Source organism: Scyliorhinus torazame, chromosome 19, assembly GCF_047496885.1.
Source record: "Scyliorhinus torazame isolate Kashiwa2021f chromosome 19, sScyTor2.1, whole genome shotgun sequence".
In the NCBI taxonomy this organism is placed as follows: Eukaryota; Metazoa; Chordata; class Chondrichthyes; order Carcharhiniformes; family Scyliorhinidae; genus Scyliorhinus; species Scyliorhinus torazame.
Window position 1 is genome coordinate 39,361,703 of NC_092725.1, and position 22,443 is coordinate 39,384,145.

General features: G+C 50.0%; 1 protein-coding gene across 1 annotated transcript in view; it reads left to right on the forward strand.

The window, feature by feature from the left end:
• Nucleotides 1-422: 422 nt before the first annotated feature.
• usp18 (ubiquitin specific peptidase 18) overlaps nt 423-22,443 on the forward strand; it is a 119,585-nt gene continuing 97,564 nt past the window's right edge. The window contains exons 1-4 of the mRNA XM_072485454.1: nt 423-509; nt 1,199-1,361; nt 12,877-12,973; nt 18,801-18,943. Of these exons, the coding sequence (XP_072341555.1) occupies nt 423-509; nt 1,199-1,361; nt 12,877-12,973; nt 18,801-18,943 (490 nt within the window). The remainder of the gene's footprint in view (nt 510-1,198; nt 1,362-12,876; nt 12,974-18,800; nt 18,944-22,443) is intronic.

Here is a 22,443-nt window from a genome sequence, read left to right on the forward strand (position 1 = left end):
CGATGACTGTGTCGACGGGAGTGTCGATGACTGTGTCGACGGGAGTGTCGATGACTGTGTCGACGGGAGTGTCGACGGGAGTGTCGACGGGAGTGTCGATGACTGTGTCGACGGGAGTGTCGATGACTGTGTCGACGGGAGTGTCGACGGGAGTGTCGACGGGAGTGTCGACGGGAGCGACGATGACTGTGTCGACGGGAGTGTCGACGGGAGCGTCGACGGGAGTGTCGACGGGAGTGTCGACGGGAGCGTCGACGGGAGTGTCGACGGGAGTGTCGACGGGAGTGTCGACGGGAGCGTCGATGACTGTGTCGACGGGAGTGTCGACGGGAGTGTCGACGGGAGCGACGATGACTGTGTCGACGGGAGTGTCGACGGGAGCGTCGATGACTGTGTCGACGGGAGTGTCGACGGGAGCGTCGATGACTGTGTCGACGGGAGTGTTAATGAGTAAAGAAGCTCTGATCCGGCAAAGCTTGAGAAGGAATGAGAGTTGGCCTGGTGGAGTCGTGTGCGGTGGGTCTTGTGTTGGGACAAAAAACCTTTTGGATTTAAAAAAAGGGTCAAGATGTAGCAGAGAGTTCATGTTGGACTCAACATTGAGTCCCGTGGGTGTAAAGTACCTGATTGGTATATGAGGTGCTGTCCCTCCAGTTTGCGCTGGGCGTCACTGGAACATTGCAAAAGGCCATGGACGGACTAGTGGGCCTGAGAGCAAGGTAGGGAGATAACAAGGCAGGTGACAGCATGGTTGGGGCGATGCTTGCCGACTGAGTGAATGTGTTCCACAAAGTGGTCACCCAGTCTGCGCTTAATCTCCCAAATGTAGAGAAGACCCCATTGGGAGCAGCAAATCGAGTAAACCAAATTGGAGGAGGTGCAAGTGAAAGTTTGCTTCACCTGAAAGGAGTGTTTGTGGCCGTGGGCAGTGAGGAGGTGAAGGGACAGGTTTTGCATCTTCTGTGATTAGTCGGGAAGGTGCGGTGGGACGAGGATGGAGAGTTGGGGCTGTTCGAGGAGAGGACCAGGGTGTCACAGATGGTGTGGTTCCTGCAGGATGATGATCGGAGTTGGGGCGGGGGGGTGGATGTATTTGGTGGTGACATGGTGCTGGAGTTGGAGGAAATGGCGGAGGCTGCATGGTGATGTGTTTGGTGGATATCATTGATTTTGCCGTCATTGTATTGTTTATTTTCAGGAGAAGTCAACTCCTAATGAAAAGAAACAGGGGAAGACCGGGTTATTGGATACTTCGGACACTGAGAGAAGCTCTCGTGATGACCTTCCTACTGGACAAGTGGAGGCAGGCCAGCTCCAGCCTCCGTCTCCATGGCTCTATACAAGCGGCAAGTTTAAGAATGGTAATTAATCCTGTCTTACTGCTCTGCCGCTGTCACTTTGCTGCCTGTTCTCCCTGCCCCAGGATCTGGCCTCCCCACTGTCCAGTCCCTCTCCTGACTGATGCACCGTCAATTACCACGAGACGAGAATGGTGGAACAATCGAGCTTTATTGAGCAAAGATGTTGTGCCTCCTGTAGCTGGAACCAGAATGGCTGCAGCATCGGAGAGCACACACTTTTGTACACCGCCAGCTGGGCGGAGCCAGCAGGTAGGGATTTACCCTTGTACCCTGAATATACGGGCAGTGCTGTAATACATATAATATACCACTAGTGGTGACTACCACATTCACCCCCTGTTAAAAAAGAGTCCGGCGGGGTGGTGGAAAACATTACAAGTTAAGTCTGTTGGGGGCCTTGACCCTCCTCTGCGATCGCCTCAGTCCTGGTGGTGATGTGGGCGCCGACTGGGTCACCTGTGACTCCGGGAGCGGGTTGTCCTTGTCTTCGTCACCCCTGAGTGGAACCAGTGGGAGGACGGATCCTGCTGGGGTGGGGGCTGCGGTGAGGTTCGCCGGAGGGAGGGTGAGTGGCGCAGAATGAGGCAACCGGGGGGGGGGGGGCCGTGTCAGGTCGGGGGTCGTGGGTGGGGATCCAGCGGGTGCCAGGTCCCGGAGGGAGACTGTGTCCTGGCGCCCGTCGGGTGTGCCACGTAGGCGTACTGCAGGTTAGCGTGTAAGAGGTGGACGTTTTCGACCAAGGGGTCCGACTTATGGGTCCGCACGTGCTTCCGAAGGAGGACGGGTCCAGGAACTGTCATCCATGTTGGGAGCGAGACCCCAGAGGTGGACTTCCTGGGGAAGGCAAACACACCTTCGTGAGGGGTCTCGTTAATTGCGGTGCAGAGGAGCGAACGGATGGAGTGGAGCGTGTCGGGGAGAACCACCTGCCAGCGAGAGACCAGGAAATTTTTAGACCGCAGGGCCAGCAGGACAGCCTTCCAGACCGTCCCGTTCTCCCTCTCCACCTGCCCGTTTCCCCGGGGATTGTAGCTGGTCGTCCTGCTCGAGGCGATGCCCTCGCTGAGCAGGAACTGACGCAGCTCATCGCTCAGAGAGGAGGATCTCCGATCACTGTGGATATAGGTGGGGAAACCGAACAGGGTGAAGATGCTGTGGAGGGCTTTGATTATTGTGGCAGAAGTCATATCGGGGCATGGGATGGTGAAAGGGAACCGGGAGTACTCATCAATTGCGTTCAGGAAATACGTGTTGCGGTCGGTGGATGGTAGGGACCCTTTGAAGTCCATGCTGAGGCGTTCAAAGGGACGGGAGGCCTTCACCAGGTGCGCTCTATCTGGCCGGTAGACGTGCGGCTTGCACTCTGTGCAGACTTGGCAGTCTCTGGTTACGGTCCTGACCTCCTCAATGGAGTAGGGCAGGTTGCGGGCCTTGATAAAATGGAAGAACCGGGTGACCCCTGGGTGGCAGAGGTCATAGTGAAGAGCCCGGAGTTGGTCCACTTGTGCACATGTATCGCGGGATAGGGCATTGGGGGCTCGTTGAGCTTCCCCGGGCGATACAAGATCTCATAATTATAGGTAGAGAGCTCGATCCTCCACCTCAAGATCTTGTCATTTTTGATCTTACCCCGCTGTGTATTGTTAAACATAAAGGCAACCGACCGTTGGTCAGTGAGGGGAGTGAATCTTCTGCCGGACAGGTAATGCCTCCAATGTCGCACAGCTTCCACTATGGGCCTCCTTTTCGACAGAGGAGTGCTGAATTGCGGAGGCATGAAGGGTGCGGGAAAAGCCACGTGTCTGCCTGTCTGGTTGAGGGAGGCGGCCAGAACCACGTCCGATGCATCGCTCTGCACCTGAAAGAGGAGGGACTCCTCGACCGCATGCATCGTGGCCTTTGAGTTTGCACTGAGTGCTGAATTTGGTGCATTTGAGTGTGATAGTGAGAGTTTGGTGACCAAGGGAGTATAAGGCTTCATTTTTATCTAAAGTTTAGTCTTTCTTTTATTTAGTTAATTAACTTAAAAGTTGCTGTTTGGTTTAGAAGAAGGTGAATTTTCAATAAGCTTTAAACCGGCTTCTACTTGTAGGCACTTGCAGCTGGAGCTTGTTAATTAGTTAATTAAGTTAATAGCTGTATAGAACCTTAGTTAGGCCACACTTGGAGTATAGTGTTCAATTCTGGTCGCCACACTACCAGAAGGATGTGGAGGCTTTAGAGAGGGTGCAGAAGAGATTTACCAGAATGTTGCCTGGTATGGAGGGCATAAGCTATGAGGAGCGATTGAATAAACTCGGTTTGTTCTCACTGGAACGAAGGAGGTTGAGGGGCGACCTGATAGAGGTATACAAAATTATGAGGGGCATAGACAGAGTGGATAGTCAGAGGCTTTTCCCCAGGGTAGAGGGGTCAATTACTAGGGGGCATAGGTTTAAGGTGAGAGGGGCAAAGTTTAGAGTAGATGTACGAGGCAAGTTTTTTACGCAGAGGGTAGTGGGTGCCTGGAACTCACTACCGGAGGAGGTAGTGGAGGCAGGGACGATAGGGACATTTAAGGGGCATCTTGACAAATATATGAATAGGATGGGAATAGAAGGATACGGACCCAGGAAGTGTAGAAGATTGTAGTTTAGTCGGGCAGTATGGTCGGCACGGGCTTGGAGGGCCGAAGGGCCTGTTCCTGTGCTGTACATTTCTTTGTTCTTTGTTCTTTGATTAGGCCAGGTTTTCAGAGGCTAGATTCACAGTATAAAAGTGATCCCCTACAGTGCAGACTTTGTTTGCACTGAGTGCTGAATTTGGTGCATTTGAGTGTGATAGTGAGAGTTTGGTGACCAAGGGAGTTAGGTGAGGAGGGAGTAAGGCGCTCCTTTCATTTTGTTTCCGACATTTCCGCAAAGAGTGCGAAGAGAGCCAGGAGTTTACAGAAAGTGTAGCTGACTGGGAGCAGGGTCGGTGGGCGGAGATCTAGTTAGTCCACAGGACAGCTATATTCTGTCAGGTAAGAGGGGATGGAGGCTAGGCCAGTTACATGCTCCTCCTGTAGGATGTGGGTGGTGAGGGATACCACCGGTGTCCCCGCTGACTATACCTGCGGGAAGTGCACCCAACTTCAGCTCCTCAAAGACCGTGTTAGGGAACTGGAGCTGAAGCTGGATGAACTTCGGATCATCCGGGAGGCAGAGGGGGTGATTGAGAAGAGTTACAAGGAGGTAACCACACCCAAGGTACAGGACAAGAATAGCTGGGTTACAGTCAGGGGGAAAAAAACAAACAGGCAAAAAGTGCAGGGATCCCTCGTGGCCGTTCCCCTTCAAAACAAGTATACCGTTTTGGATGCTGTTGGGGGGGATGACCTACCGGGGGAAGGCCCTAGCGGCCAGGTCTCTGGCACTGAGTCTGGCTCTGGGGCTCAGAAGGGAAGGGGGGAGAATAGTTAAGCAATAGTTGTAGGAGATTCAATGGTTAGGGGAATAGATAGGAGATTCTGTGGTCGCGAGCGAGACTCCCGGAAGGTATGTTGCCTCCCGGGTGCCAGGGCCAGGGATGTCTCGGATCGTGTCTTCAGGATCCTTAAGGGGGAGGGTGAGCAGCCAGAAGTCGTGGTGCACATTAGTACCAACGACATAGGTAGGAAAAGGGGTGTGGAGGTAATAAACAAGTTTAGGGAGTTAGGCTGGAAGTTAAAAGCCAGGACAGACAGAGTTGTCATCTCTGGTTTGTTGCCGGTGCCACGTGATAGCGAGGCTAGGAATAGGGAGAGAGTGCAGTTGAACACGTGGCTGCAGGAATGGTGTAGGAGGGAGGGCTTCAGGTATTTGGATAATTGGAGCGCATTCTGGGGAAGGTGGGACCTGTACAAGCAGGACGGGTTGCATCTGAACCAGAGGGGCACCAATATCCTGGGAGGGAGGTTTTCTAGTACTTTTCGGGAGGGTTTAAACTAATTTGGCAGGGGAATGGGAACCGGATTTGTAGTCCAGCAACTAAGGTAGCCGATATTCAGGACGCGAAAGCGTGTAATGAGGCAGTGGGGAAGGGAACACTGACAAAGGAGAGTACTTGCAGGCACGGAGAGGGGTTGAAGTGTGTATACTTCAACGCAAGAAGCATCAGGAATAAGGTGGGTGAACTTAAGGCATGGATCGGTACTTGGGACTACGATGTGGTGGCCATCACGGAAACTTGGATAGAAGAGGGGCAGAAATGGTTGTTGGAGGTCCCTGGTTATAGATGTTTCAATAAGATTAGGGAGGGTGGTAAAAGAGGTGGGGGGGTGGCATTATTAATTAGAGATAGTATAACAGCTGCAGAAAGGCAGTTCGAGGAGTATCAGCCTACTGAGGTAGTATGGGTTGAAGTCAGAAATAGGAAAGGAGCAGTCACCTTGTTAGGAGTTTTCTATAGGCCCCCCAATAGTAGCAGAGATGTGGAGGAACAGATTGGGAAACAGATTTTGGAAAGGTGCAGAAGTCATAGGGTAGTACCTCAAATGTGAGGTAATGCATTTTGGAAGGGCTAATGCAGGTAGGGAATATACAGTGAATGGTAGAACCCTCAAGAGTATTGAAAGTCAAAGAGATCTAGGAGTACAGGTCCACAGGTCACTGAAAGGGGCAACACAGGTGGAGAAGGTAGTCAAGAAGGCATACGGCATGCTTGCCTTCATTGGCCGGGGCATTGAGTATAAGAATTGGCAAGTCATGTTGCAGCTGTATAGAACCTTAGTTAGGCCACACTTGGAGTATAGTGTTCAATTCTGGTCGCCACACTACCAGAAGGATGTGGAGGCTTTAGAGAGGGTGCAGAAGAGATTTACCAGAATGTTGCCTGGTATGGAGGGCATAAGCTATGAGGAGCGATTGAATAAACTCGGTTTGTTCTCACTGGAACGAAGGAGGTTGAGGGGCGACCTGATAGAGGTATACAAAATTATGAGGGGCATAGACAGAGTGGATAGTCAGAGGCTTTTCCCCAGGGTAGAGGGGTCAATTACTAGGGGGCATAGGTTTAAGGTGAGAGGGGCAAAGTTTAGAGTAGATGTACGAGGCAAGTTTTTTACGCAGAGGGTAGTGGGTGCCTGGAACTCACTACCGGAGGAGGTAGTGGAGGCAGGGACGATAGGGACATTTAAGGGGCATCTTGACAAATATATGAATAGGATGGGAATAGAAGGATACGGACCCAGGAAGTGTAGAAGATTGTAGTTTAGTCGGGCAGTATGGTCGGCACGGGCTTGGAGGGCCGAAGGGCCTGTTCCTGTGCTGTACATTTCTTTGTTCTTTGTTCTTTTGTAGTAGTCATGGGCGACTTTAACTTCCCAAATATTGAGTGGAAACTCTTTAGATCAAATAGTTTGGATGGGGTGGTGTTTGTGCAGTGTGCCCAGGAAGCTTTTCTAACGCAGTATGTAGATTGTCCGACCAGAGGAGGGGCAATATTGGATTTAGTACTGGGTAATGAGCCAGGGCAAGTGATAGATTTGTTAGTGGGGGAGCATTTTGGAGATAGTGACCACAATTCTGTGACTTTCACTTTAGTAATGGAGAGGGATAGGTACGTGCAACAGGGCAAGGTTTACAATTGGGGGAAGGGTAAATACGATGTTGTCAGACAAGAATTGAAGTGCATAAGTTGGGAACACAGGCTGGCAGGGAAGGACACAAATGAAATGTGGAACTTGTTCAAGGAACAGGTGCTACGTGTCCTTGATATGTATGTCCCTGTCAGGCAGGGAAGAGATGGTCGAGTGAGGGAACCATGGTTGACAAGAGAGGTTGAATGTCTTGTTAAGAGGAAAAAGGTGACTTATGTAAGGCTGAGGAAACAAGGTTCAGACAGGGCATTGGAGGGATACAAGATAGCCAGGAGGGAACTGAAGAAAGGGATTAGGAGAGCTAAGAGAGGGCATGAACAATCTTTGGCGGGTAGGATCAAGGAAAACCCCAAGGCCTTTTACACATATGTGAGAAATATGAGAATGACTAGAGCGAGGGTAGGTCCGATCAAGGACAGTAGCGGGAGATTGTGTATTGAGTCTGAAGAGATAGGAGAGGTCTTGAACGAGTACTTTTCTTCTGTATTTACAAATGAGAGGGGCGATATTGTTGGAGAGGACAGTGTGAAACAGATTGGTAAGCTCGAGGAAATACTTGTTAGGAAGGAAGATGTGTTGGGCATTTTGAAAAACTTGAGGATAGACAAGTCCCCCGGGCCTGACGGGATATATCCAAGGATTCTATGGGAAGCAAGAGATGAAATTGCAGAGCCGTTGGCAATGATCTTTTCGTCCTCACTGTCAACAGGGGTGGTACCAGGGGATTGGAGAGTGGCGAATGTCGTGCCCCTGTTCAAAAAAGGGACTAGGGATAACCCTGGGAATTACAGGCCAGTTAGTCTTACTTCGGTGGTAGGCAAAGTAATGGAAAGGGTACTGAAGGATAGGATTTCTGAGCATCTGGAAAGACACTGCTTGATTAGGGATAGTCAGCACGGATTTGTGAGGGGTAGGTCTTGCCTTACAAATCTTATTGAATTCTTTGAGGAGGTGACCAAGCATGTGGATGAAGGTAAAGCAGTGGATGTAGTGTACATGGATTTTAGTAAGGCATTTGATAAAGTTCCCCATGGTAGGCTTATGCAGAAAGTAAGGAGGCATGGGATAGTGGGAAATTTGGCCAGTTGGATAACGAACTGGCTAACCGATAGAAGTCAGAGAGTGGTGGTGGATGGCAAATATTCAGCCTGGATCCCAGTTACCAGTGGCGTACCGCAGGGATCAGTTCTGGGTCCTCTGCTGTTTGTGATTTTCATTAATGACTTGGATGAGGGAGTTGAAGGGTGGGTCAGTAAATTTGCAGATGATACGAAGATTGGTGGAGTTGTGGATAGTAAGGAGGGCTGTTGTCGGCTGCAAAGAGACATAGATAGGATGCAGAGCTGGGCTGAGAAGTGGCAGATGGAGTTTAACCCTGAAAAGTGTGAGGTTGTCCATTTTGGAAGGACAAATATGAATGCGGAATACAGGGTTAACGGTAGAGTTCTTGGCAATGTGGAGGAGCAGAGAGATCTTGGGGTCTATGTTCATACATCTTTGAAAGTTGCCACTCAAGTGGATAGAGCTGTGAAGAAGGCCTATGGTGTGCTCGCGTTCATTAACAGAGGGATTGAATTTAAGAGCCGTGAGGTGATGATGCAGCTGTACAAAACTTTGGTAAGGCCACATTTGGAGTACTGTGTACAGTTCTGGTCGCCTCATTTTAGGAAGGATGTGGAAGCTTTGGAAAAGGTGCAAAGAAGATTTACCAGGATGTTGCCTGGAATGGAGAGTAGGTCTTACGAGGAAAGGTTGAGGGTGCTAGGCCTTTTCTCATTAGAGCGGAGAAGGATGAGGGGCGACTTGATAGAGGTTTATAAGATGATCAGGGGAATAGATAGAGTAGACAGTCAGAGACTTTTTCCCCGGGTGGAACAAACCATTACAAGGGGACATAAATTTAAGGTGAAAGGTGGAAGATATAGGAGGGATATCAGAGGTAGGTTCTTTACCCAGAGAGTAGTGGGGGCATGGAATGCACTGCCTGTGGAAGTAGTTGAGTCGGAAACATTAGGGACCTTCAAGCAGCTATTGGATAGGTACATGGATTACGGTTAAATGATATAGTGTAGATTTATTTGTTCTCAAGGGCAGCACGGTAGCATTGTGGATAGCACAATTGCTTCACAGCTCCAGGGTCCCAGGTTCGATTCCGGCTTGGGTCACTGATTGTGCGGAGTCTGCACGTCCTCCCCGTGTCTGCGTGGGTTTCCTCCGGGTGCTCCGGTTTCCTCCCACAATCCAAAGATGTGCAGGTTAGGTGAATTGGCCAATGATAAATTGCCCTTAATGTCCAAATTGCCCTTGGTGTTGGGTGAAGGTGTTGAGTTTGGGTAGGGTGCTCTTTCCAAGAGCCGGTGCAGACTCAAAGGGCCGAATGGCCTCTTTCTGCACTGTAAATTCAATGATAATCTATGATTAATCTAGGACAAAGGTTCGGCACAACATCGTGGGCCGAAGGGCCTGTTCTGTGCTGTATTTTTCTATGTTCTATGTTCTATGTTCTTTGCGATGTCCACCTTGATGCCGTTGAAGGCCTGGCGGGGGAAAAACTGTGGACTGAATGAGTGGGCGAGCCTTGTCTGCATAATTAGGGACCCATTGGGTGTAATAGGAGAAAAACTCCAGGCATCGTTTCAGGGCCTTGGGGGCGAGGGAGTTCCAGGAGGGGGTGCATGCGGTCGGGGTCAGGCTCTAGGACTCCATTTTCCACTACATAGCCAAGGATGGCTAAGCGATTGGTGCGGAACACGCATTTCTCCCTATTGTATGTGAGATTAAGGAGTTTGGCGGTCTGGAGGAATTTTTGGAGGTTTGTGTCGTGGTCCTGCTGATCGTGGCCGCAGATGGTGACGTTATCTAGGTACGGGAAGGTGGTCCGCAGTCCGTACCGGTCAACCATTCGGTCCATCTCTCGCTGGAAGACCGAGACCCCATTAGTGACGCCGAAAGGAACTATAAGGAAGTGATAGAGGCGGTCATCTGCTTCGAACGCAGTGTATTGGCGGTCCTCTGGGCGGATGGGGAGCTGGTGGTAGGCGGACTTCAAGTCCACTGTGGAAAAGACTCGATACTGCGCAATCTGATTGACCATGTCAGATATGCGTGGGAGGGGGTACGCGTCGAGCTGCGTGGACCGATTGATGGTCTGACTGTAGTCAATGACCATCCTGTGCTTCTCCCCAGTCTTCACTACCACCATTTGTGCTCTCCAGGGGCTGTTGCTGGCCTCAATGACCCCCTCCCGCAGAAGACGTTGGACCTCCGACCTGATGAAGGTCCTGTCCTGGGCACTGTAGCGTCTGCTCCTAGTGGCGACGGGTTTGCAATCCGGGGTGAGGTTCGCAAACAGGGAAGGTGGATCGACCTTAAGGGTCTGGAGGCCGTAGATGGTGAGGGGGGGGTAGGGGTCCACTGAATTTTAAGGTTAGGCTTTGGAGGTGGCACTGGAAGTCCAGGCCAAGTAACAGGGCAGCACAGAGGTGGGGGAGGACGTAGAGCCGGAAGTTGCTGAACTCTACGCCTTGGACGGGAGGGACGCGATACAGTACCCCCGGATTTCAACGGAATGGGATCCGGAGGCCAGGGAGATTTTCTGGGTGACGGGGTGTACCGGGGGGGAGCAGCGCCTTACCGTAGTGGGGTGGATGAAGCTCTCTGTGCTCCCAGAGTTAAAGAGGCAGGTTGTCTCGTGCCCATTGATCTTCACCGCCATCGTTGCGGTCGCGAGGTTGCGGGGCCAGGACTGATCCAGGGTGATGGAGGCGAGCTGCGGAAGGTGCTGGGAGGTCACGGCTGGTCAGCGGTGGCAGAGGTAGCGGTAGGTGATGAACAGCCAGACGAGCGGGGTCCTGAGGCACCGGCCAAAATGGCGCCGAAGATGGCGGCGCCCGCGAGGCGCTCATGGCGGACAGCATCAAAGATGGCGGCGCCCACAGGCCGCACGTGGCTTGCGGTGAGGAAGATGGCGGCGCCCGTGGGTTGCAAGTGGGGGATGTAGAAACGCCGGGCCTGGAAACAGCAGCGACCGACCGGGCCTGACAAACAGAAACAAAGTGTCCCTTCTTCCCACAGCCGTTGCAGATCGCGCTCTGCGCCGGGCAGCGCTGCCTGGGGTGTTTGTTTTGTCCGCAAAAATAACACTTGGGGCCCCCAGAGTTGGCTGGCAGCCACGCGGTGCAGGCTTGCGGTGAGCTGGAGTCAGCAGCTGGTGGGGCCCACGAGGGTGCCGCGCGGTCGGGGGTGGGTGGGGGGGGGGGGGGGGTAGGACTGAATGTTACGGGAGGCCACTTCTAACAAAGTAGCGAGCTGCAAGATCGAGCGTACCCCCTTCCAGTAGCCGCTGGCAGACTTTGTGCCCATGACGTAAACGTCTCTAATTAAAAGTTCTGCCGAAACTGCCTAGCAGTTACAGTTCCTACCTAGGATTTGCAGGGCATGCAAGAAATCATCCAGAGTCTCCCCGGGGAGTTGCTGTCTTGTTGCCAGGAGGTGCCTGGCGTATACTTGGTTCACCGGTTGAACGTAATGTCCCTTCCGGAGCTCCATTGCTTAGGAGTAGTTGGGCGCATCCCGGATGAGGGGAAAATGTCAGGGCTCACCCGTGAATAGAGGACTTGGAGCTTCTGCGCGTCCGAGGGTTCTTCAGCGGCTGCTCCGAGGTAGCCTTCGAAGCAGGCTAGCCAGTGGTCGAAGGCGGACGTGGCGTTGGCTGCTTGAGGGCTCAGCTGCAGGCGATCAGGCTTGATGCGGAGATCCATCGTTTAAAAAATCTTGTTCAATAAATTGATGCACCGTCAGTTACCACGAGACGAGAATGGTGGAACAATCGAGGCTTTATTGAACAAGATGTTGTGCCTCCTGTCGCTGGAACCAGAATGGCTGCAGCATCGGAGAGCACACACTTTTATACACCGCCTGCTGGGCGGAGCCAGGAGGCAGGGATTTACCATTGTACCTCTAATATACGGGCAGTGTCGTAATACATATAATATGCCACTAGTGGCGACTACCACACTGACTCAAGCATCCATTCAGATTGTTTCCTTGCTGTGGGAGCTGTCTTGTGATGTGTGATATTGCTCCGTGCGTATGTGTTTGATGATGCCTGATTTCAGGATGAATGGGGAATGACTTCTACGGGAATGCTTGTTCCCAATCCCAGCTTTCATCAGGGTGAGAGGCTCGGTGTGGTTCTCGGTAAATGCTTCAAGACAGTTAGCGGGATTCTCCGCTGACGGGATTCTCCCTCCACCGGCAGCACACTCACGCCCATGGGTTTCCCGGCGGCGCGGGATGGCCACAATCCCATTGGCAGGCGGCGGGAACGGACAATCCCGCTGGCGGTGAGTGCACGCCATCCAGGAAAACGCGGCAAGCGGACCTGAGAATCCGGCCGAGAGTTTCTGGGGAGTTGTGGTTTAAAGGTGTTGTCAGGACTAACACGCAGTGTTTGAATGTATTTAGAGGCTGTGCTGATCTATAAAGTCACATCCCAATGAATTTGCTCATAGTGACCTTGAGCGTCCTTACTCCACAATTTCCTCACCACCCTCTTCCCTGTAACCTCCTCTCCTGTCATTGGTTCCCCCTTCCCGACCAAGCTGGCCTCCATTCCCCTTAACTCTGCCTAATCAGGGCTGGAAATGCTCCGTGAGAGTCTGACACCAGGATTCTCTGGCCATTGCGATTCACTTTTCCTGCCAGCAGCACTCTCCCACCCATGGGGTTTCTGGCAGCATAGCGTGGCTTCAATGGGAATTCCAATTGACCAGCAGCGGGAGTATAGAATCCCACTAACAGCTGAGTGATCGATTAGAGAGGAGACAATGAGGGACGTACAGAGTTTTAGGAGAGACACGTGTCAAGTTGTTCTCTGCACTGTGTGTCTGCCTCACTTTGTGTATTCTCCCACAGGTGTAGTGGGACTGGACAATCATGGGCTGACCTGTTGTATCAATGCAGTGCTCCAGAGCTTCTACCTGACACCTGAGTTTACATCCATATTACAGAGGTAAGAATTCTCCAATCAGTACGACGGACAGTGAGCAACTGCGGCCATGGATCATTCACCTTTGGAGCCGGGGGTCACACCAAACACACATTGTAGTCTCCCCCCGTCCTGGAAGTGATTGATAGGGACAGTGTAGAGGGAGCTTTACTCTGTATCTAACCCCGTGCTGTACCTGTCCTGGGAGTGTTTGATGGGGACAGTGTAGAGGGAGCTTTACTCTGTATCTAACCCCGTGCTGTACCTGTCCTGGGAGTGTTTGATGGGGACAGTGTAGAGGGAGCTTTACTCTGTATCTAACCCTGTGCTGTACCTGTCCTGGAGTGTTTGATGGGGACAGTGTAGAGGGGGCTTTACTCTGTATCTAACCCTGTGCTGTACCTGTCCTGGAGTGTTTGATGGGGACAGTGTAGAGGGAGCTTTACTCTGTATCAAACCCCGTGCTGTACCTGTCCTGGGAGTGTTTGATGGGGACAGTGTAGAGGGAGCTTTACTCTGTATCTAACCCCGTGCTGTACCTGTCCTGGGAGTGTTTGATGGGGACAGTGTAGAGGGAGCTTTACTGTGTATCTAATCCCGTGCTGTACCTGTCCTGGGAATGTTTGATGGGGACAGTATAGAGGGAGCTTTACTCTGTATCTAACCCTGTGCTGTACCTGTCCTGGGAGTGTTTGATGGGGACAGTGTAGAGGGAGCTTTACTCTGTATCTAACCCCGTGCTGTACCTGTCCTGGGAATGTTTGATGGGGACAGCGTAGAGGGAGCTTTACTCTGTATCTAACCCTGTGCTGTACCTGTCCTGGAGTGTTTGATGGGGACAGTGTAGAGGGAGCTTTACTCTGTATCAAACCCCATGCTGTACCTGTCCTGGGAGTGTTTGATGGGGACAGTGTAGAGGGAGCTTTACTCTGTATCTAACCCCGTGCTGTACCTGTCCTGGGAGTGTTTGATGGGGACAGTGTAGAGGGAGCTTTACTGTGTATCTAATCCCGTGCTGTACCTGTCCTGGGAATGTTTGATGGGGACAGTATAGAGGGAGCTTTACTCTGTATCTAACCCTGTGCTGTACCTGTCCTGGGAGTGTTTGATGGGGACAGTGTAGAGGGAGCTTTACTCTGTATCTAACCCCGTGCTGTACCTGTCCTGGGAATGTTTGATGGGGACAGTATAGAGGGAGCTTTACTCTGTATCTAACCCCGTGCTGTACCTGTCCTGGGAGTGTTTGATGGGGACAGTATAGAGGGAGCTTTACTCTGTATCTAACCCCGTGCTGTACCTTCCTGGGAGTGTTGATGGGGACATTGTAGAGGGAGCTTTACTCTGTATCTAACCCCGTGCTGTACCTGTCCTGGGAGTGTTTGATGGGGAAAGTGTAGAGGGAGCTTTACTCTGTATCTAACCCCGTGCTGTACCTGTCCTGGGAGTGTTTGATGGGGAAAGTGTAGAGGGAGCTTTACTCTGTATCTAACCCCGTGCTGTACCTTCCTGGGAGTGTTGATGGGGACATTGTAGAGGGAGCTTTACTCTGTATCTAACCCCGTGCTGTACCTGTCCTGGGAGTGTTTGATGGGGAAAGTGTAGAGGGAGCTTTACTCTGTATCTAACCCCGTGCTGTACCTGTCCTGGGAGTGTTTGATGGGGAAAGTGTAGAGGGAGCTTTACTCTGTATCTAACCCCGTGCTGTACCTGTCCTGGGAGTGTTTGATGGGGAAAGTGTAGAGGGAGCTTTACTCTGTATCTAACCCCGTGCTGTACCTGTCCTGGGAGTGTCTAATAGGAAAAGTGTCAGGAACCTGTTGTAAATCCTCGTCTGACCCTTGTTTTGCTTTAATTCCTGTTCTTTTGTCTGTTATAATTTCTATTCCCGGATATTCCTGGTATCTGGACCGTGATTTTTAAAGAAATCCAGCTGGATGTGCTCTGACATCAGCGATGATTCCTCTGGATTCCAGGTCTTGACTGACACTCACTGCTGATTGGTCTGGGTTGTTCCAGAAAGTTCTGCAAAGAAAGGCAGGCTGGCTCTCAGGTTTGGGGCAGAGCTGAAGATGGCTTTGTGTTCGCTCTCCCTGATGGGGGTGGATCTCTCTCAGACCCCCAGATGGAGGCTCTGTTTCCTCCTCAGCCCAGCTGGTCGGCATTCGCTGTGTGACTGTTTTCCAAGTTAGTTTTCAGTTGGATCAAGAAGCTGGAGGGTGCAAGCCCTGAGCTTTCTGATCTGATGGGTCTCTGTCTGAAGGTGCAAAGTAAAGTCCTTCCTCCCTCTCCAGTCAGATTGACCCAAGGAAGGTCAGTCCAGCAGCTTCAGGCAAGGTTAGTGGTTTGAAGAACCCCCTTTAAACTCTCCTGTGGGGAATGCCAATCTTACCTGACTGAAGCTGGTGGAGACCAGTCAGAATTGAATCGACCTGAGGGGGAACCTCGGTGACTCCCCAAATACTAAAGGATCCAAACCAACCGATGATTTCCAATATCTCGCGTTACAACAGAGAACATACAGTGCAGAAGGAGGCCATTCGGCCCATTGAGTCTGCACCGAACCACTTAAGCACTCACTTCCACCCTATCCCCCTAACCCAATAACCCTTCCAAACCTTTTTGGACACTAAGGGCAATTTATCATGGCCAATCCACCTAACCTGCACATCTTTCGACTGTGCGACGAAACCGGAGCACCCGGAGGAAACCCACGCAGACACGTGGAGAATGTGCAGACTCCGCACAGACAGTGACCCAGCAGGGAATCGAACCTGGGACCCTGGCGCTGTGAAACCACAGTGCTAACCACTATGCTACCGTGCTGCCCTACTCTGAAGAGATCACGGCCTACACAGACCTCAACCTCAGCAGCGAAGATCCGCAGATCTCTCACTCCCAGTTTAATGCCCATCATTTTGATCCCTCCACACCGCATTATGTGCCTATCTTGCATGTACGTGGGTGGAGGGTGGGATAGAGTTAGGGGAATCGTTAGATTAGCAGACCTTTGTTCTATTATAACCCAACATATTTATCTCTTCTCGTGTTACAGATAAACACTGTCATGTGAGAGTACCTTTAAGAAATGGGTGTTTATAAATGGGTGTGTGTATAAATATCTGTAGTGAGAGTACCTTGAAGAAATGGGTGTTTATTACTGCAGTGATGTCAGAGAGTGGGTGGAGCTGGGCTTTACTTTGGTTTTAGGCTGTTTGCTGTAGGGTGTGTTTTAGTTTAGTTTTTCAGAGCTGGATAGCTGCAGTCACAGCCAGAAGGTGTATGAATCTTTCTTTGTAATCTAAAGACTGTAAATCGATCCTGGTGATTTAAAACTAAAGACAGTTGTGACTTTAACCTGATGTGCTTCTGGTAAAAGGTGTTTTAAGTCTTATGGATGTTAAAAGGAAAGCTTAAAAGGTGAACTTGAGTTCATAGAATAAACATTGTTTTGCTTTAAAAAATACTTTTCCATTTCTGCTGTATCGCACCTGTAGAGTGGGCCGTGTGCTCCCCATACCACAACCTATTAAAAGTTGTGGGTCAGGTGAACTCCATGATACACTTTGGGGTTCTCTAAACCCTGGCCCATAACAAATTGGGGGCTCGTCCTGGATAAAAGTCTATCTATTGGATTGGCTTAGTGAACTTAAAGACAGTGAGGGGTGAGCATATTGTGGTTGCTTATCAGGTGTGGTATTCTAGTTTAAGTGGGGAGTGTGTTGTAGACAATGGCTCTTTCAGAGGCTCAGAAGTTTTTGGGGGTGGAGACGGTGACACGCAGTACGTTACGGACAGAGACTAAAAGCAGACTGTTAGAATTGGCAAAAACATTGCAGTTAACATTCCTGACAAAATGCGAAAAGATGAGGTAATTATGGCGGTGGCTAAGCATTTAAAGTTGCCTGAGATTCAGTTTGACTCATTGTAAACAGCAAAAAGTCAGTTACAAATTAAACAAATGGAACATGAGAAAGAATTAAAGCAGCTTGAATATGAAAGAGAGAGAGATGAAAACGAAAGAGAAAGAGGGGGCGAGGAAAAGGAAAACAGAAAGAATAGCCCTAGCAGAAAAAGAAAGAGAAAGGGAGATACAGATCAGGGAAAAAGATAAAGAGAGAGAGTTTGAACTTCGGAAAATGGCCATGAAACATGACAGTCAGTTAAAATTGGCAGGCATAAAGGGAAACGTACAGTTGGATGATAGTGATGAGGAAAGTGAGAAAGAGCATCATAGTCGAAGGCCTGGTGGGGATCCATTTAAATATGTCCAAGCATTGCCAAGGTTTGATGAAAGGAAGTGGAAGCCTTTTTCATTTCATTTGAGAAGGTAGCTAAACAAATGAAATGGCCACAGGACATGTGGGTATTACTGATTCAAATAAAGCTGATAGGTAGGGCTAGTGAAGTGTTTGCATCACTACCGGAGGAGGTATCTGGGATGTATGAGGAGGAGAAAAAAATCCATCTTTGGTGCATATGAACTAGTGCCTGAAGCCGACAGACAAAGGGTTTAGAAATTTAAGGAAAGGATTTGGTCAAACATTCATGGAGTTTGAAAGGCTCAAACAGAGTAATTTTGATAGGTGGATAAGGGCTTTGAAAATAGACCAAACGTATGAAGCTCTCACAGAAATTATACTTTTGGAGGAGTATCAAAATTCAATTCCTGATGTAGTGAGAACTCATGTGGAAGAGCAGAGGATTAAAACTGCGAGATTAGCAGCAGAAATGGCAGATGATTATGAATTAGTTCATAAATCAAAGCTTGGTTTCCGACATCAGTTTCAGCCTGTGAGGGATAGAAACTGGGGACATGAGAAATACTCAAGTGGTAAAGGTAAAGGTGATCTGATGGGAGATAATAAGGAGAGTGTATCTCAGATTAAAAAAAGAAATCCAGGAGGGTGGAAAAGAAATGAAAAATTTCAAATGTTTTCACTGTAATAAACTAGGCCATGTAAAGTCACAGTGTTGGTGGTTGAAGAAAAGCACGGGGAAGGCTGATGTGGTAAAACAGGATAAGACAGTGGGGTTTGTTAGAGTGGTAAAGGAAAGCCCAAGTGAAGCGAAGGAGGTGCAAAAGATTGTACAGCCTGATCAAGAGGTGATTGATAAGAAGGTGCCAGATCTCTTTAAAGAATTTACTTGTGTGGGTAAAGTTTACTCATGTGTATCAGGAGGAGCAGGTAAAGAAGTCACTATTTTAAGACAGTAAGAAGTCTTACAACACCAGGTTAAAGTCCAACAGGTTTGTTACAAACACTAGCTTTTGGAGCACTGCTCCTTCCTCAGGTGAATGAAGAGGTAGGTTCCAGAAACATATATATGGACAAATTCAAAGATGCAAGACAATGCCTAGAATGCGACCATTTGCAGGTAATTAAGTGTTTACAGATCCAGAGATGGGGTAACCCCAGGTTAAAGAGGTGTGAATTGTCTCAAGCCAGGACAGTTGGTAGGATTTTGCAGGCCAGATGGTGGGGGGTGAATATAATGCGACCTGAATCCCAGGTCCCGGTTGAGGCCGCACTCATGTGTGCGGAACTTGGCTATAAGTTTCTGCTCGGCGATTCTGCGTTGTTGCGCGTCCTGAAGGCCGCCTTGGAGAACGCTTACCCGGAGATCAGAGGCTGAATGCCCTTGACTGCTGAAGTGTTCCCCGACTGGAAGGGAACATTCCTGCCTGGCGGTTGTCGGGCAATGTCCGTTCATTCGTTGTCGCAGCGTCGGCATGGTCTCGCCAATGTACCAAGCTTCGGGACATCGCTTCAGGTTACCGCAGTCTTTTCAGGTCTATGCATGTTGCACTGACGCAACCCACCTTAATGTTTTTTGTTCTGGAATGTTCCAGGTTGGATCTGAAGAAAGAGGTGGTTGGTCCAACAAACATTCCGTCTGCGATGCATCGACTGTTTGAGCAGATGCAGGCCTCAGGTGGCCATGTGAAGCGGGCGGACACGTTTCTACACTGCCTCGCTCAAAATGGTGTGAGAGGTGTGTTCTAGGTTGCATGGTGATAATTCAGGGGGTTTTCGTTAATCTAAGAAAGGGTGGTCAGTAACTGTCACAGCCTGAAATATCTTATCTGTGTAACTGAGCCTCAGGCAGAACAATGACCAGTAGCATTTCCGTGTCTCTGCCACAACCTCAGGGCGACCCAATGCGCTTCACAGCTCTGAATGGACTTCATAGAATTTACAGTGCAGAAGGAGGCCATTCGGCCCATCGAGTCTGCACCGGCCCTCTGAAAGAGCACCCCACCCAAGCTCACACCTCCACCCTATCCCAGTAACCCGACCCGACACGAAGGGCAATTTAGCATGAATTTTGTGTGAAATATAGTTGAAGTGTAGGAAATACGGCTACCGATTTATACACAGCAAGATCCCACAGACCAGGGACTGGTTAGCTCAGTTGGTTCAATGGTTGTCATTTTTGAAAAAGTATTTTAGCCCATCAGACCATTAGGCGTAGGAGCAGAATTAGGCCACTCGGCCCATCGAGTCTGCTCCGCCATTCAATCATGGCTGATATTTTTCTCATCCCCATTCTCCTGCCTTCTCCCCATAATCCCTGATTCCCTTATTAATCAAGAACCTCCCCGTAATTGCGTGAACAAGGACTCCCAAGTCCCTTTGTGCTTCTGATTTCCGAAGCATTTCCCCATTTAGAAAATAGTCTATTCCTCCATTCCTCCTTCCAAAGTGCATAACCTCACACTTTTCCACATTGTATTCCATTTGCCACTTCATTGCCCACTCTCCTAGCTTGTCCGAATCCTTCTGCAGGTGTAGTCTATCCGGTCCAGGTAATCTATCCACCTTCAGACCTTTCAGTTTCCCCAGAACCTTCTCCTTAGTAATGGTCACTGCACTCACTTCTGCCCCCTGGCTCTCCTGGAGCTTGGGCATCCCACTGGTGTCTTCCACCGTGAAGACTGATGCAAAGTAACTATTCAGTTCTTCTGCCATTTCTTTGTTTCCTATTACTACTTCTCCAGCCACGTTTTCCGGTGGTCCAATGTCTATTTTTGCCTCTCTCTTACCTTTTATATATTGAAAAAAAACTCTTCCTATCTTCTTTTAAATTTTTTTTGATTTTCATTTATAACAAAAAGAAAAGATATGAAAATACGGAAACACGAGGTATATTAACAGTCAAATCCAAATGACCGGTTACAACAACCAGACCAGAAACTATATTTCATTTGATTTGATTTGATTTATTGTCACATGTGCCGAAGTACAGTGAAAAGTATTTTTCTGCAGCCAAGGGAACGTCACAGTACGTACATGGTAGACAAAAAGAATAATCAACAGAGAACATTGACAAATGGCACATCAACAAACAGTGATTGGTTACAGAGCGGAACAAGGGGACAAACAAAGCAATACATGAGCAAGAGCAGCATAGGGCATTGTGAATAGTGTTCTTACAGGGAACAGATCAGTCCGAGGGGGAGTCGTTGAGGAGTCTTGTAGCTGTGGGGAAGAAGCTGTTCCTATGTCTGGATGTGCCGGTCTTCAGACTTCTGTATCTTCTGCCTGATGGAGGGGTCTGGAAAAAGGCAATGCCTGGGTGGGAGGGGTCTCTGATAATGCTGTCTGCCTTCCTCAGGAGGTGTAAACAGAATCAATGTGAGGCAAGCTAGTGTGATGCGTTGGGCTGAGTTCACCACACTCTGCAGTTCTTGCGATCTTGGGCTCAGCAGTTGCCATGCCAGGCTGTGATGCAGCCGGATAGAATGCTCTCTATCGCACATCTGTAGAAGTTTGTGAGAGTCGATGCAGACATGCCAAATTTCTTTAGCTTCCGTAGGAAGTAGAAACGATGTTGGGCTTTCCTGACTGTTGCATCAACGTGAGTGGACCAGGACAGCCTGTTGGTGATAGTGACCTCCAGGAACTTAAAGCTATCGACCATCTCCACTTCGGAGCCGTTGATGCAGACGGGAGTGTGTGTCGTGCTGCGCTTCCTGAAGTCGATGATCAGTTCCTTGGTCTTTCCAACATTTAGAGAGAGGTTGTTTTTGGTACACCATGCAACCAAGTGATTTATCTCCCTCCTGTAATCTGATTTGCCTTTGTTTGAGATACGGCCCACCGCAGTCGTGCCCCCTTGTATTAAAGCATACTAAGAGTGTGATCGAGGCTATTCAAAAAGGGAGGCAGAGAGAAAACGGAACTATAGACCAGTGAGCCTAAAGTTGGTAGTAGGGAAGTTGCTGGAGTCCACTGTGGACAATTTCATGGCACAGCATTTGGAAAGTGTGGTGTAATCAGATAAAGTCGGCATGGATTTACAAAACAAAATTCATGCTTGACTAATCTACTAGAATTGTTTGAAGATATAACTAGTAGAGTTTTATTTTAGGGGCAATTTAGAATGACCAATCCACCTGCACACCTTTGGGTTGTGAGGGTGAGACCCACGCAAACACGGAGGGAATGTGAAAACTCCACTCAGACGGGATTGAACCCAGGTCCTTAGCACCGTGAGGACCGCAGTGCTAACCACAATGCTACCATGCTGCCGCACTAACCAGTAGCGCTGACCAGGGAGACCGGGGGATGTGGTGTATTTAGACTTTCAGAAGACTTCCAGGATTCACTAACTATAACTTATTGTTCCCATATCCCCCTGGGTCAGTCACCGTGTTTATCACTGTAAGGTCTGTCCTCTTGGTGAACAGTGCGGCCACCTCCCCCTTGTCTTTCTGTCGAAGTCCGCTTGATACTTCTGCCCCACCCAGATCCTTTTCCTCACCGTCAGTCGGTTCTTCTCCCTCAGGTGTGTCTCTTGATGTAAGAATATGTCGACCCTCAGACTTTGTAGATGGGCAAAGACTCTGGGTCTTTTCAGCAGCCCATTAAGACCCCTCATGTTCCAGGTGACTATTCTGGGGGGGGGGGGGTTTGTCCCCTCTCTCCTGTGGGGTCAGCCATACGTACCTTGAGGATGTGACCCTGCACACCGGGATTTCACTTTGTTCGTGGGCTATCCCAGGTGGCCATTATCACCTTCCTCTTCCCAGCCCTTTCCATGTGCAATGTGTCATAACCAGCATTCTACCCTCTCCCCTCCCCCTACCTAGTCCCTGACCCCCCCCCCCCCCCCACCCCCCTCCCCAGAACCCATCTGTCCTTGCTGTCCCCTTTTCTCCGTGTCCCTATTGCTTCCCCCCCAACCCCATATCTGTCCCTCCCCCCACCCCTTGCCCCTTTCCTCCTGCTCCCCCATGGATTGCTACTTTGCCCCTCTCATCGGTCAGGCACTCCCTCCTTTCGAAAGATGCACTGCGCTCCCCCCTCCCCCTCTGCTCTTCTTACTCCCGTACGCTAGCCTGCTCCCAGTGTGGTGGCCACCCCTGGGAGCAGCTCCTTTTGTGCCTGACCTGTTTGACCTCCCCTGCTCCCCCCACTCCCCCATCTCTAAGTCCAGTTGCCCTCACCCCCTCCATAGATCCTGTAGGCTTAAGGAACAAAGAGAAAGCG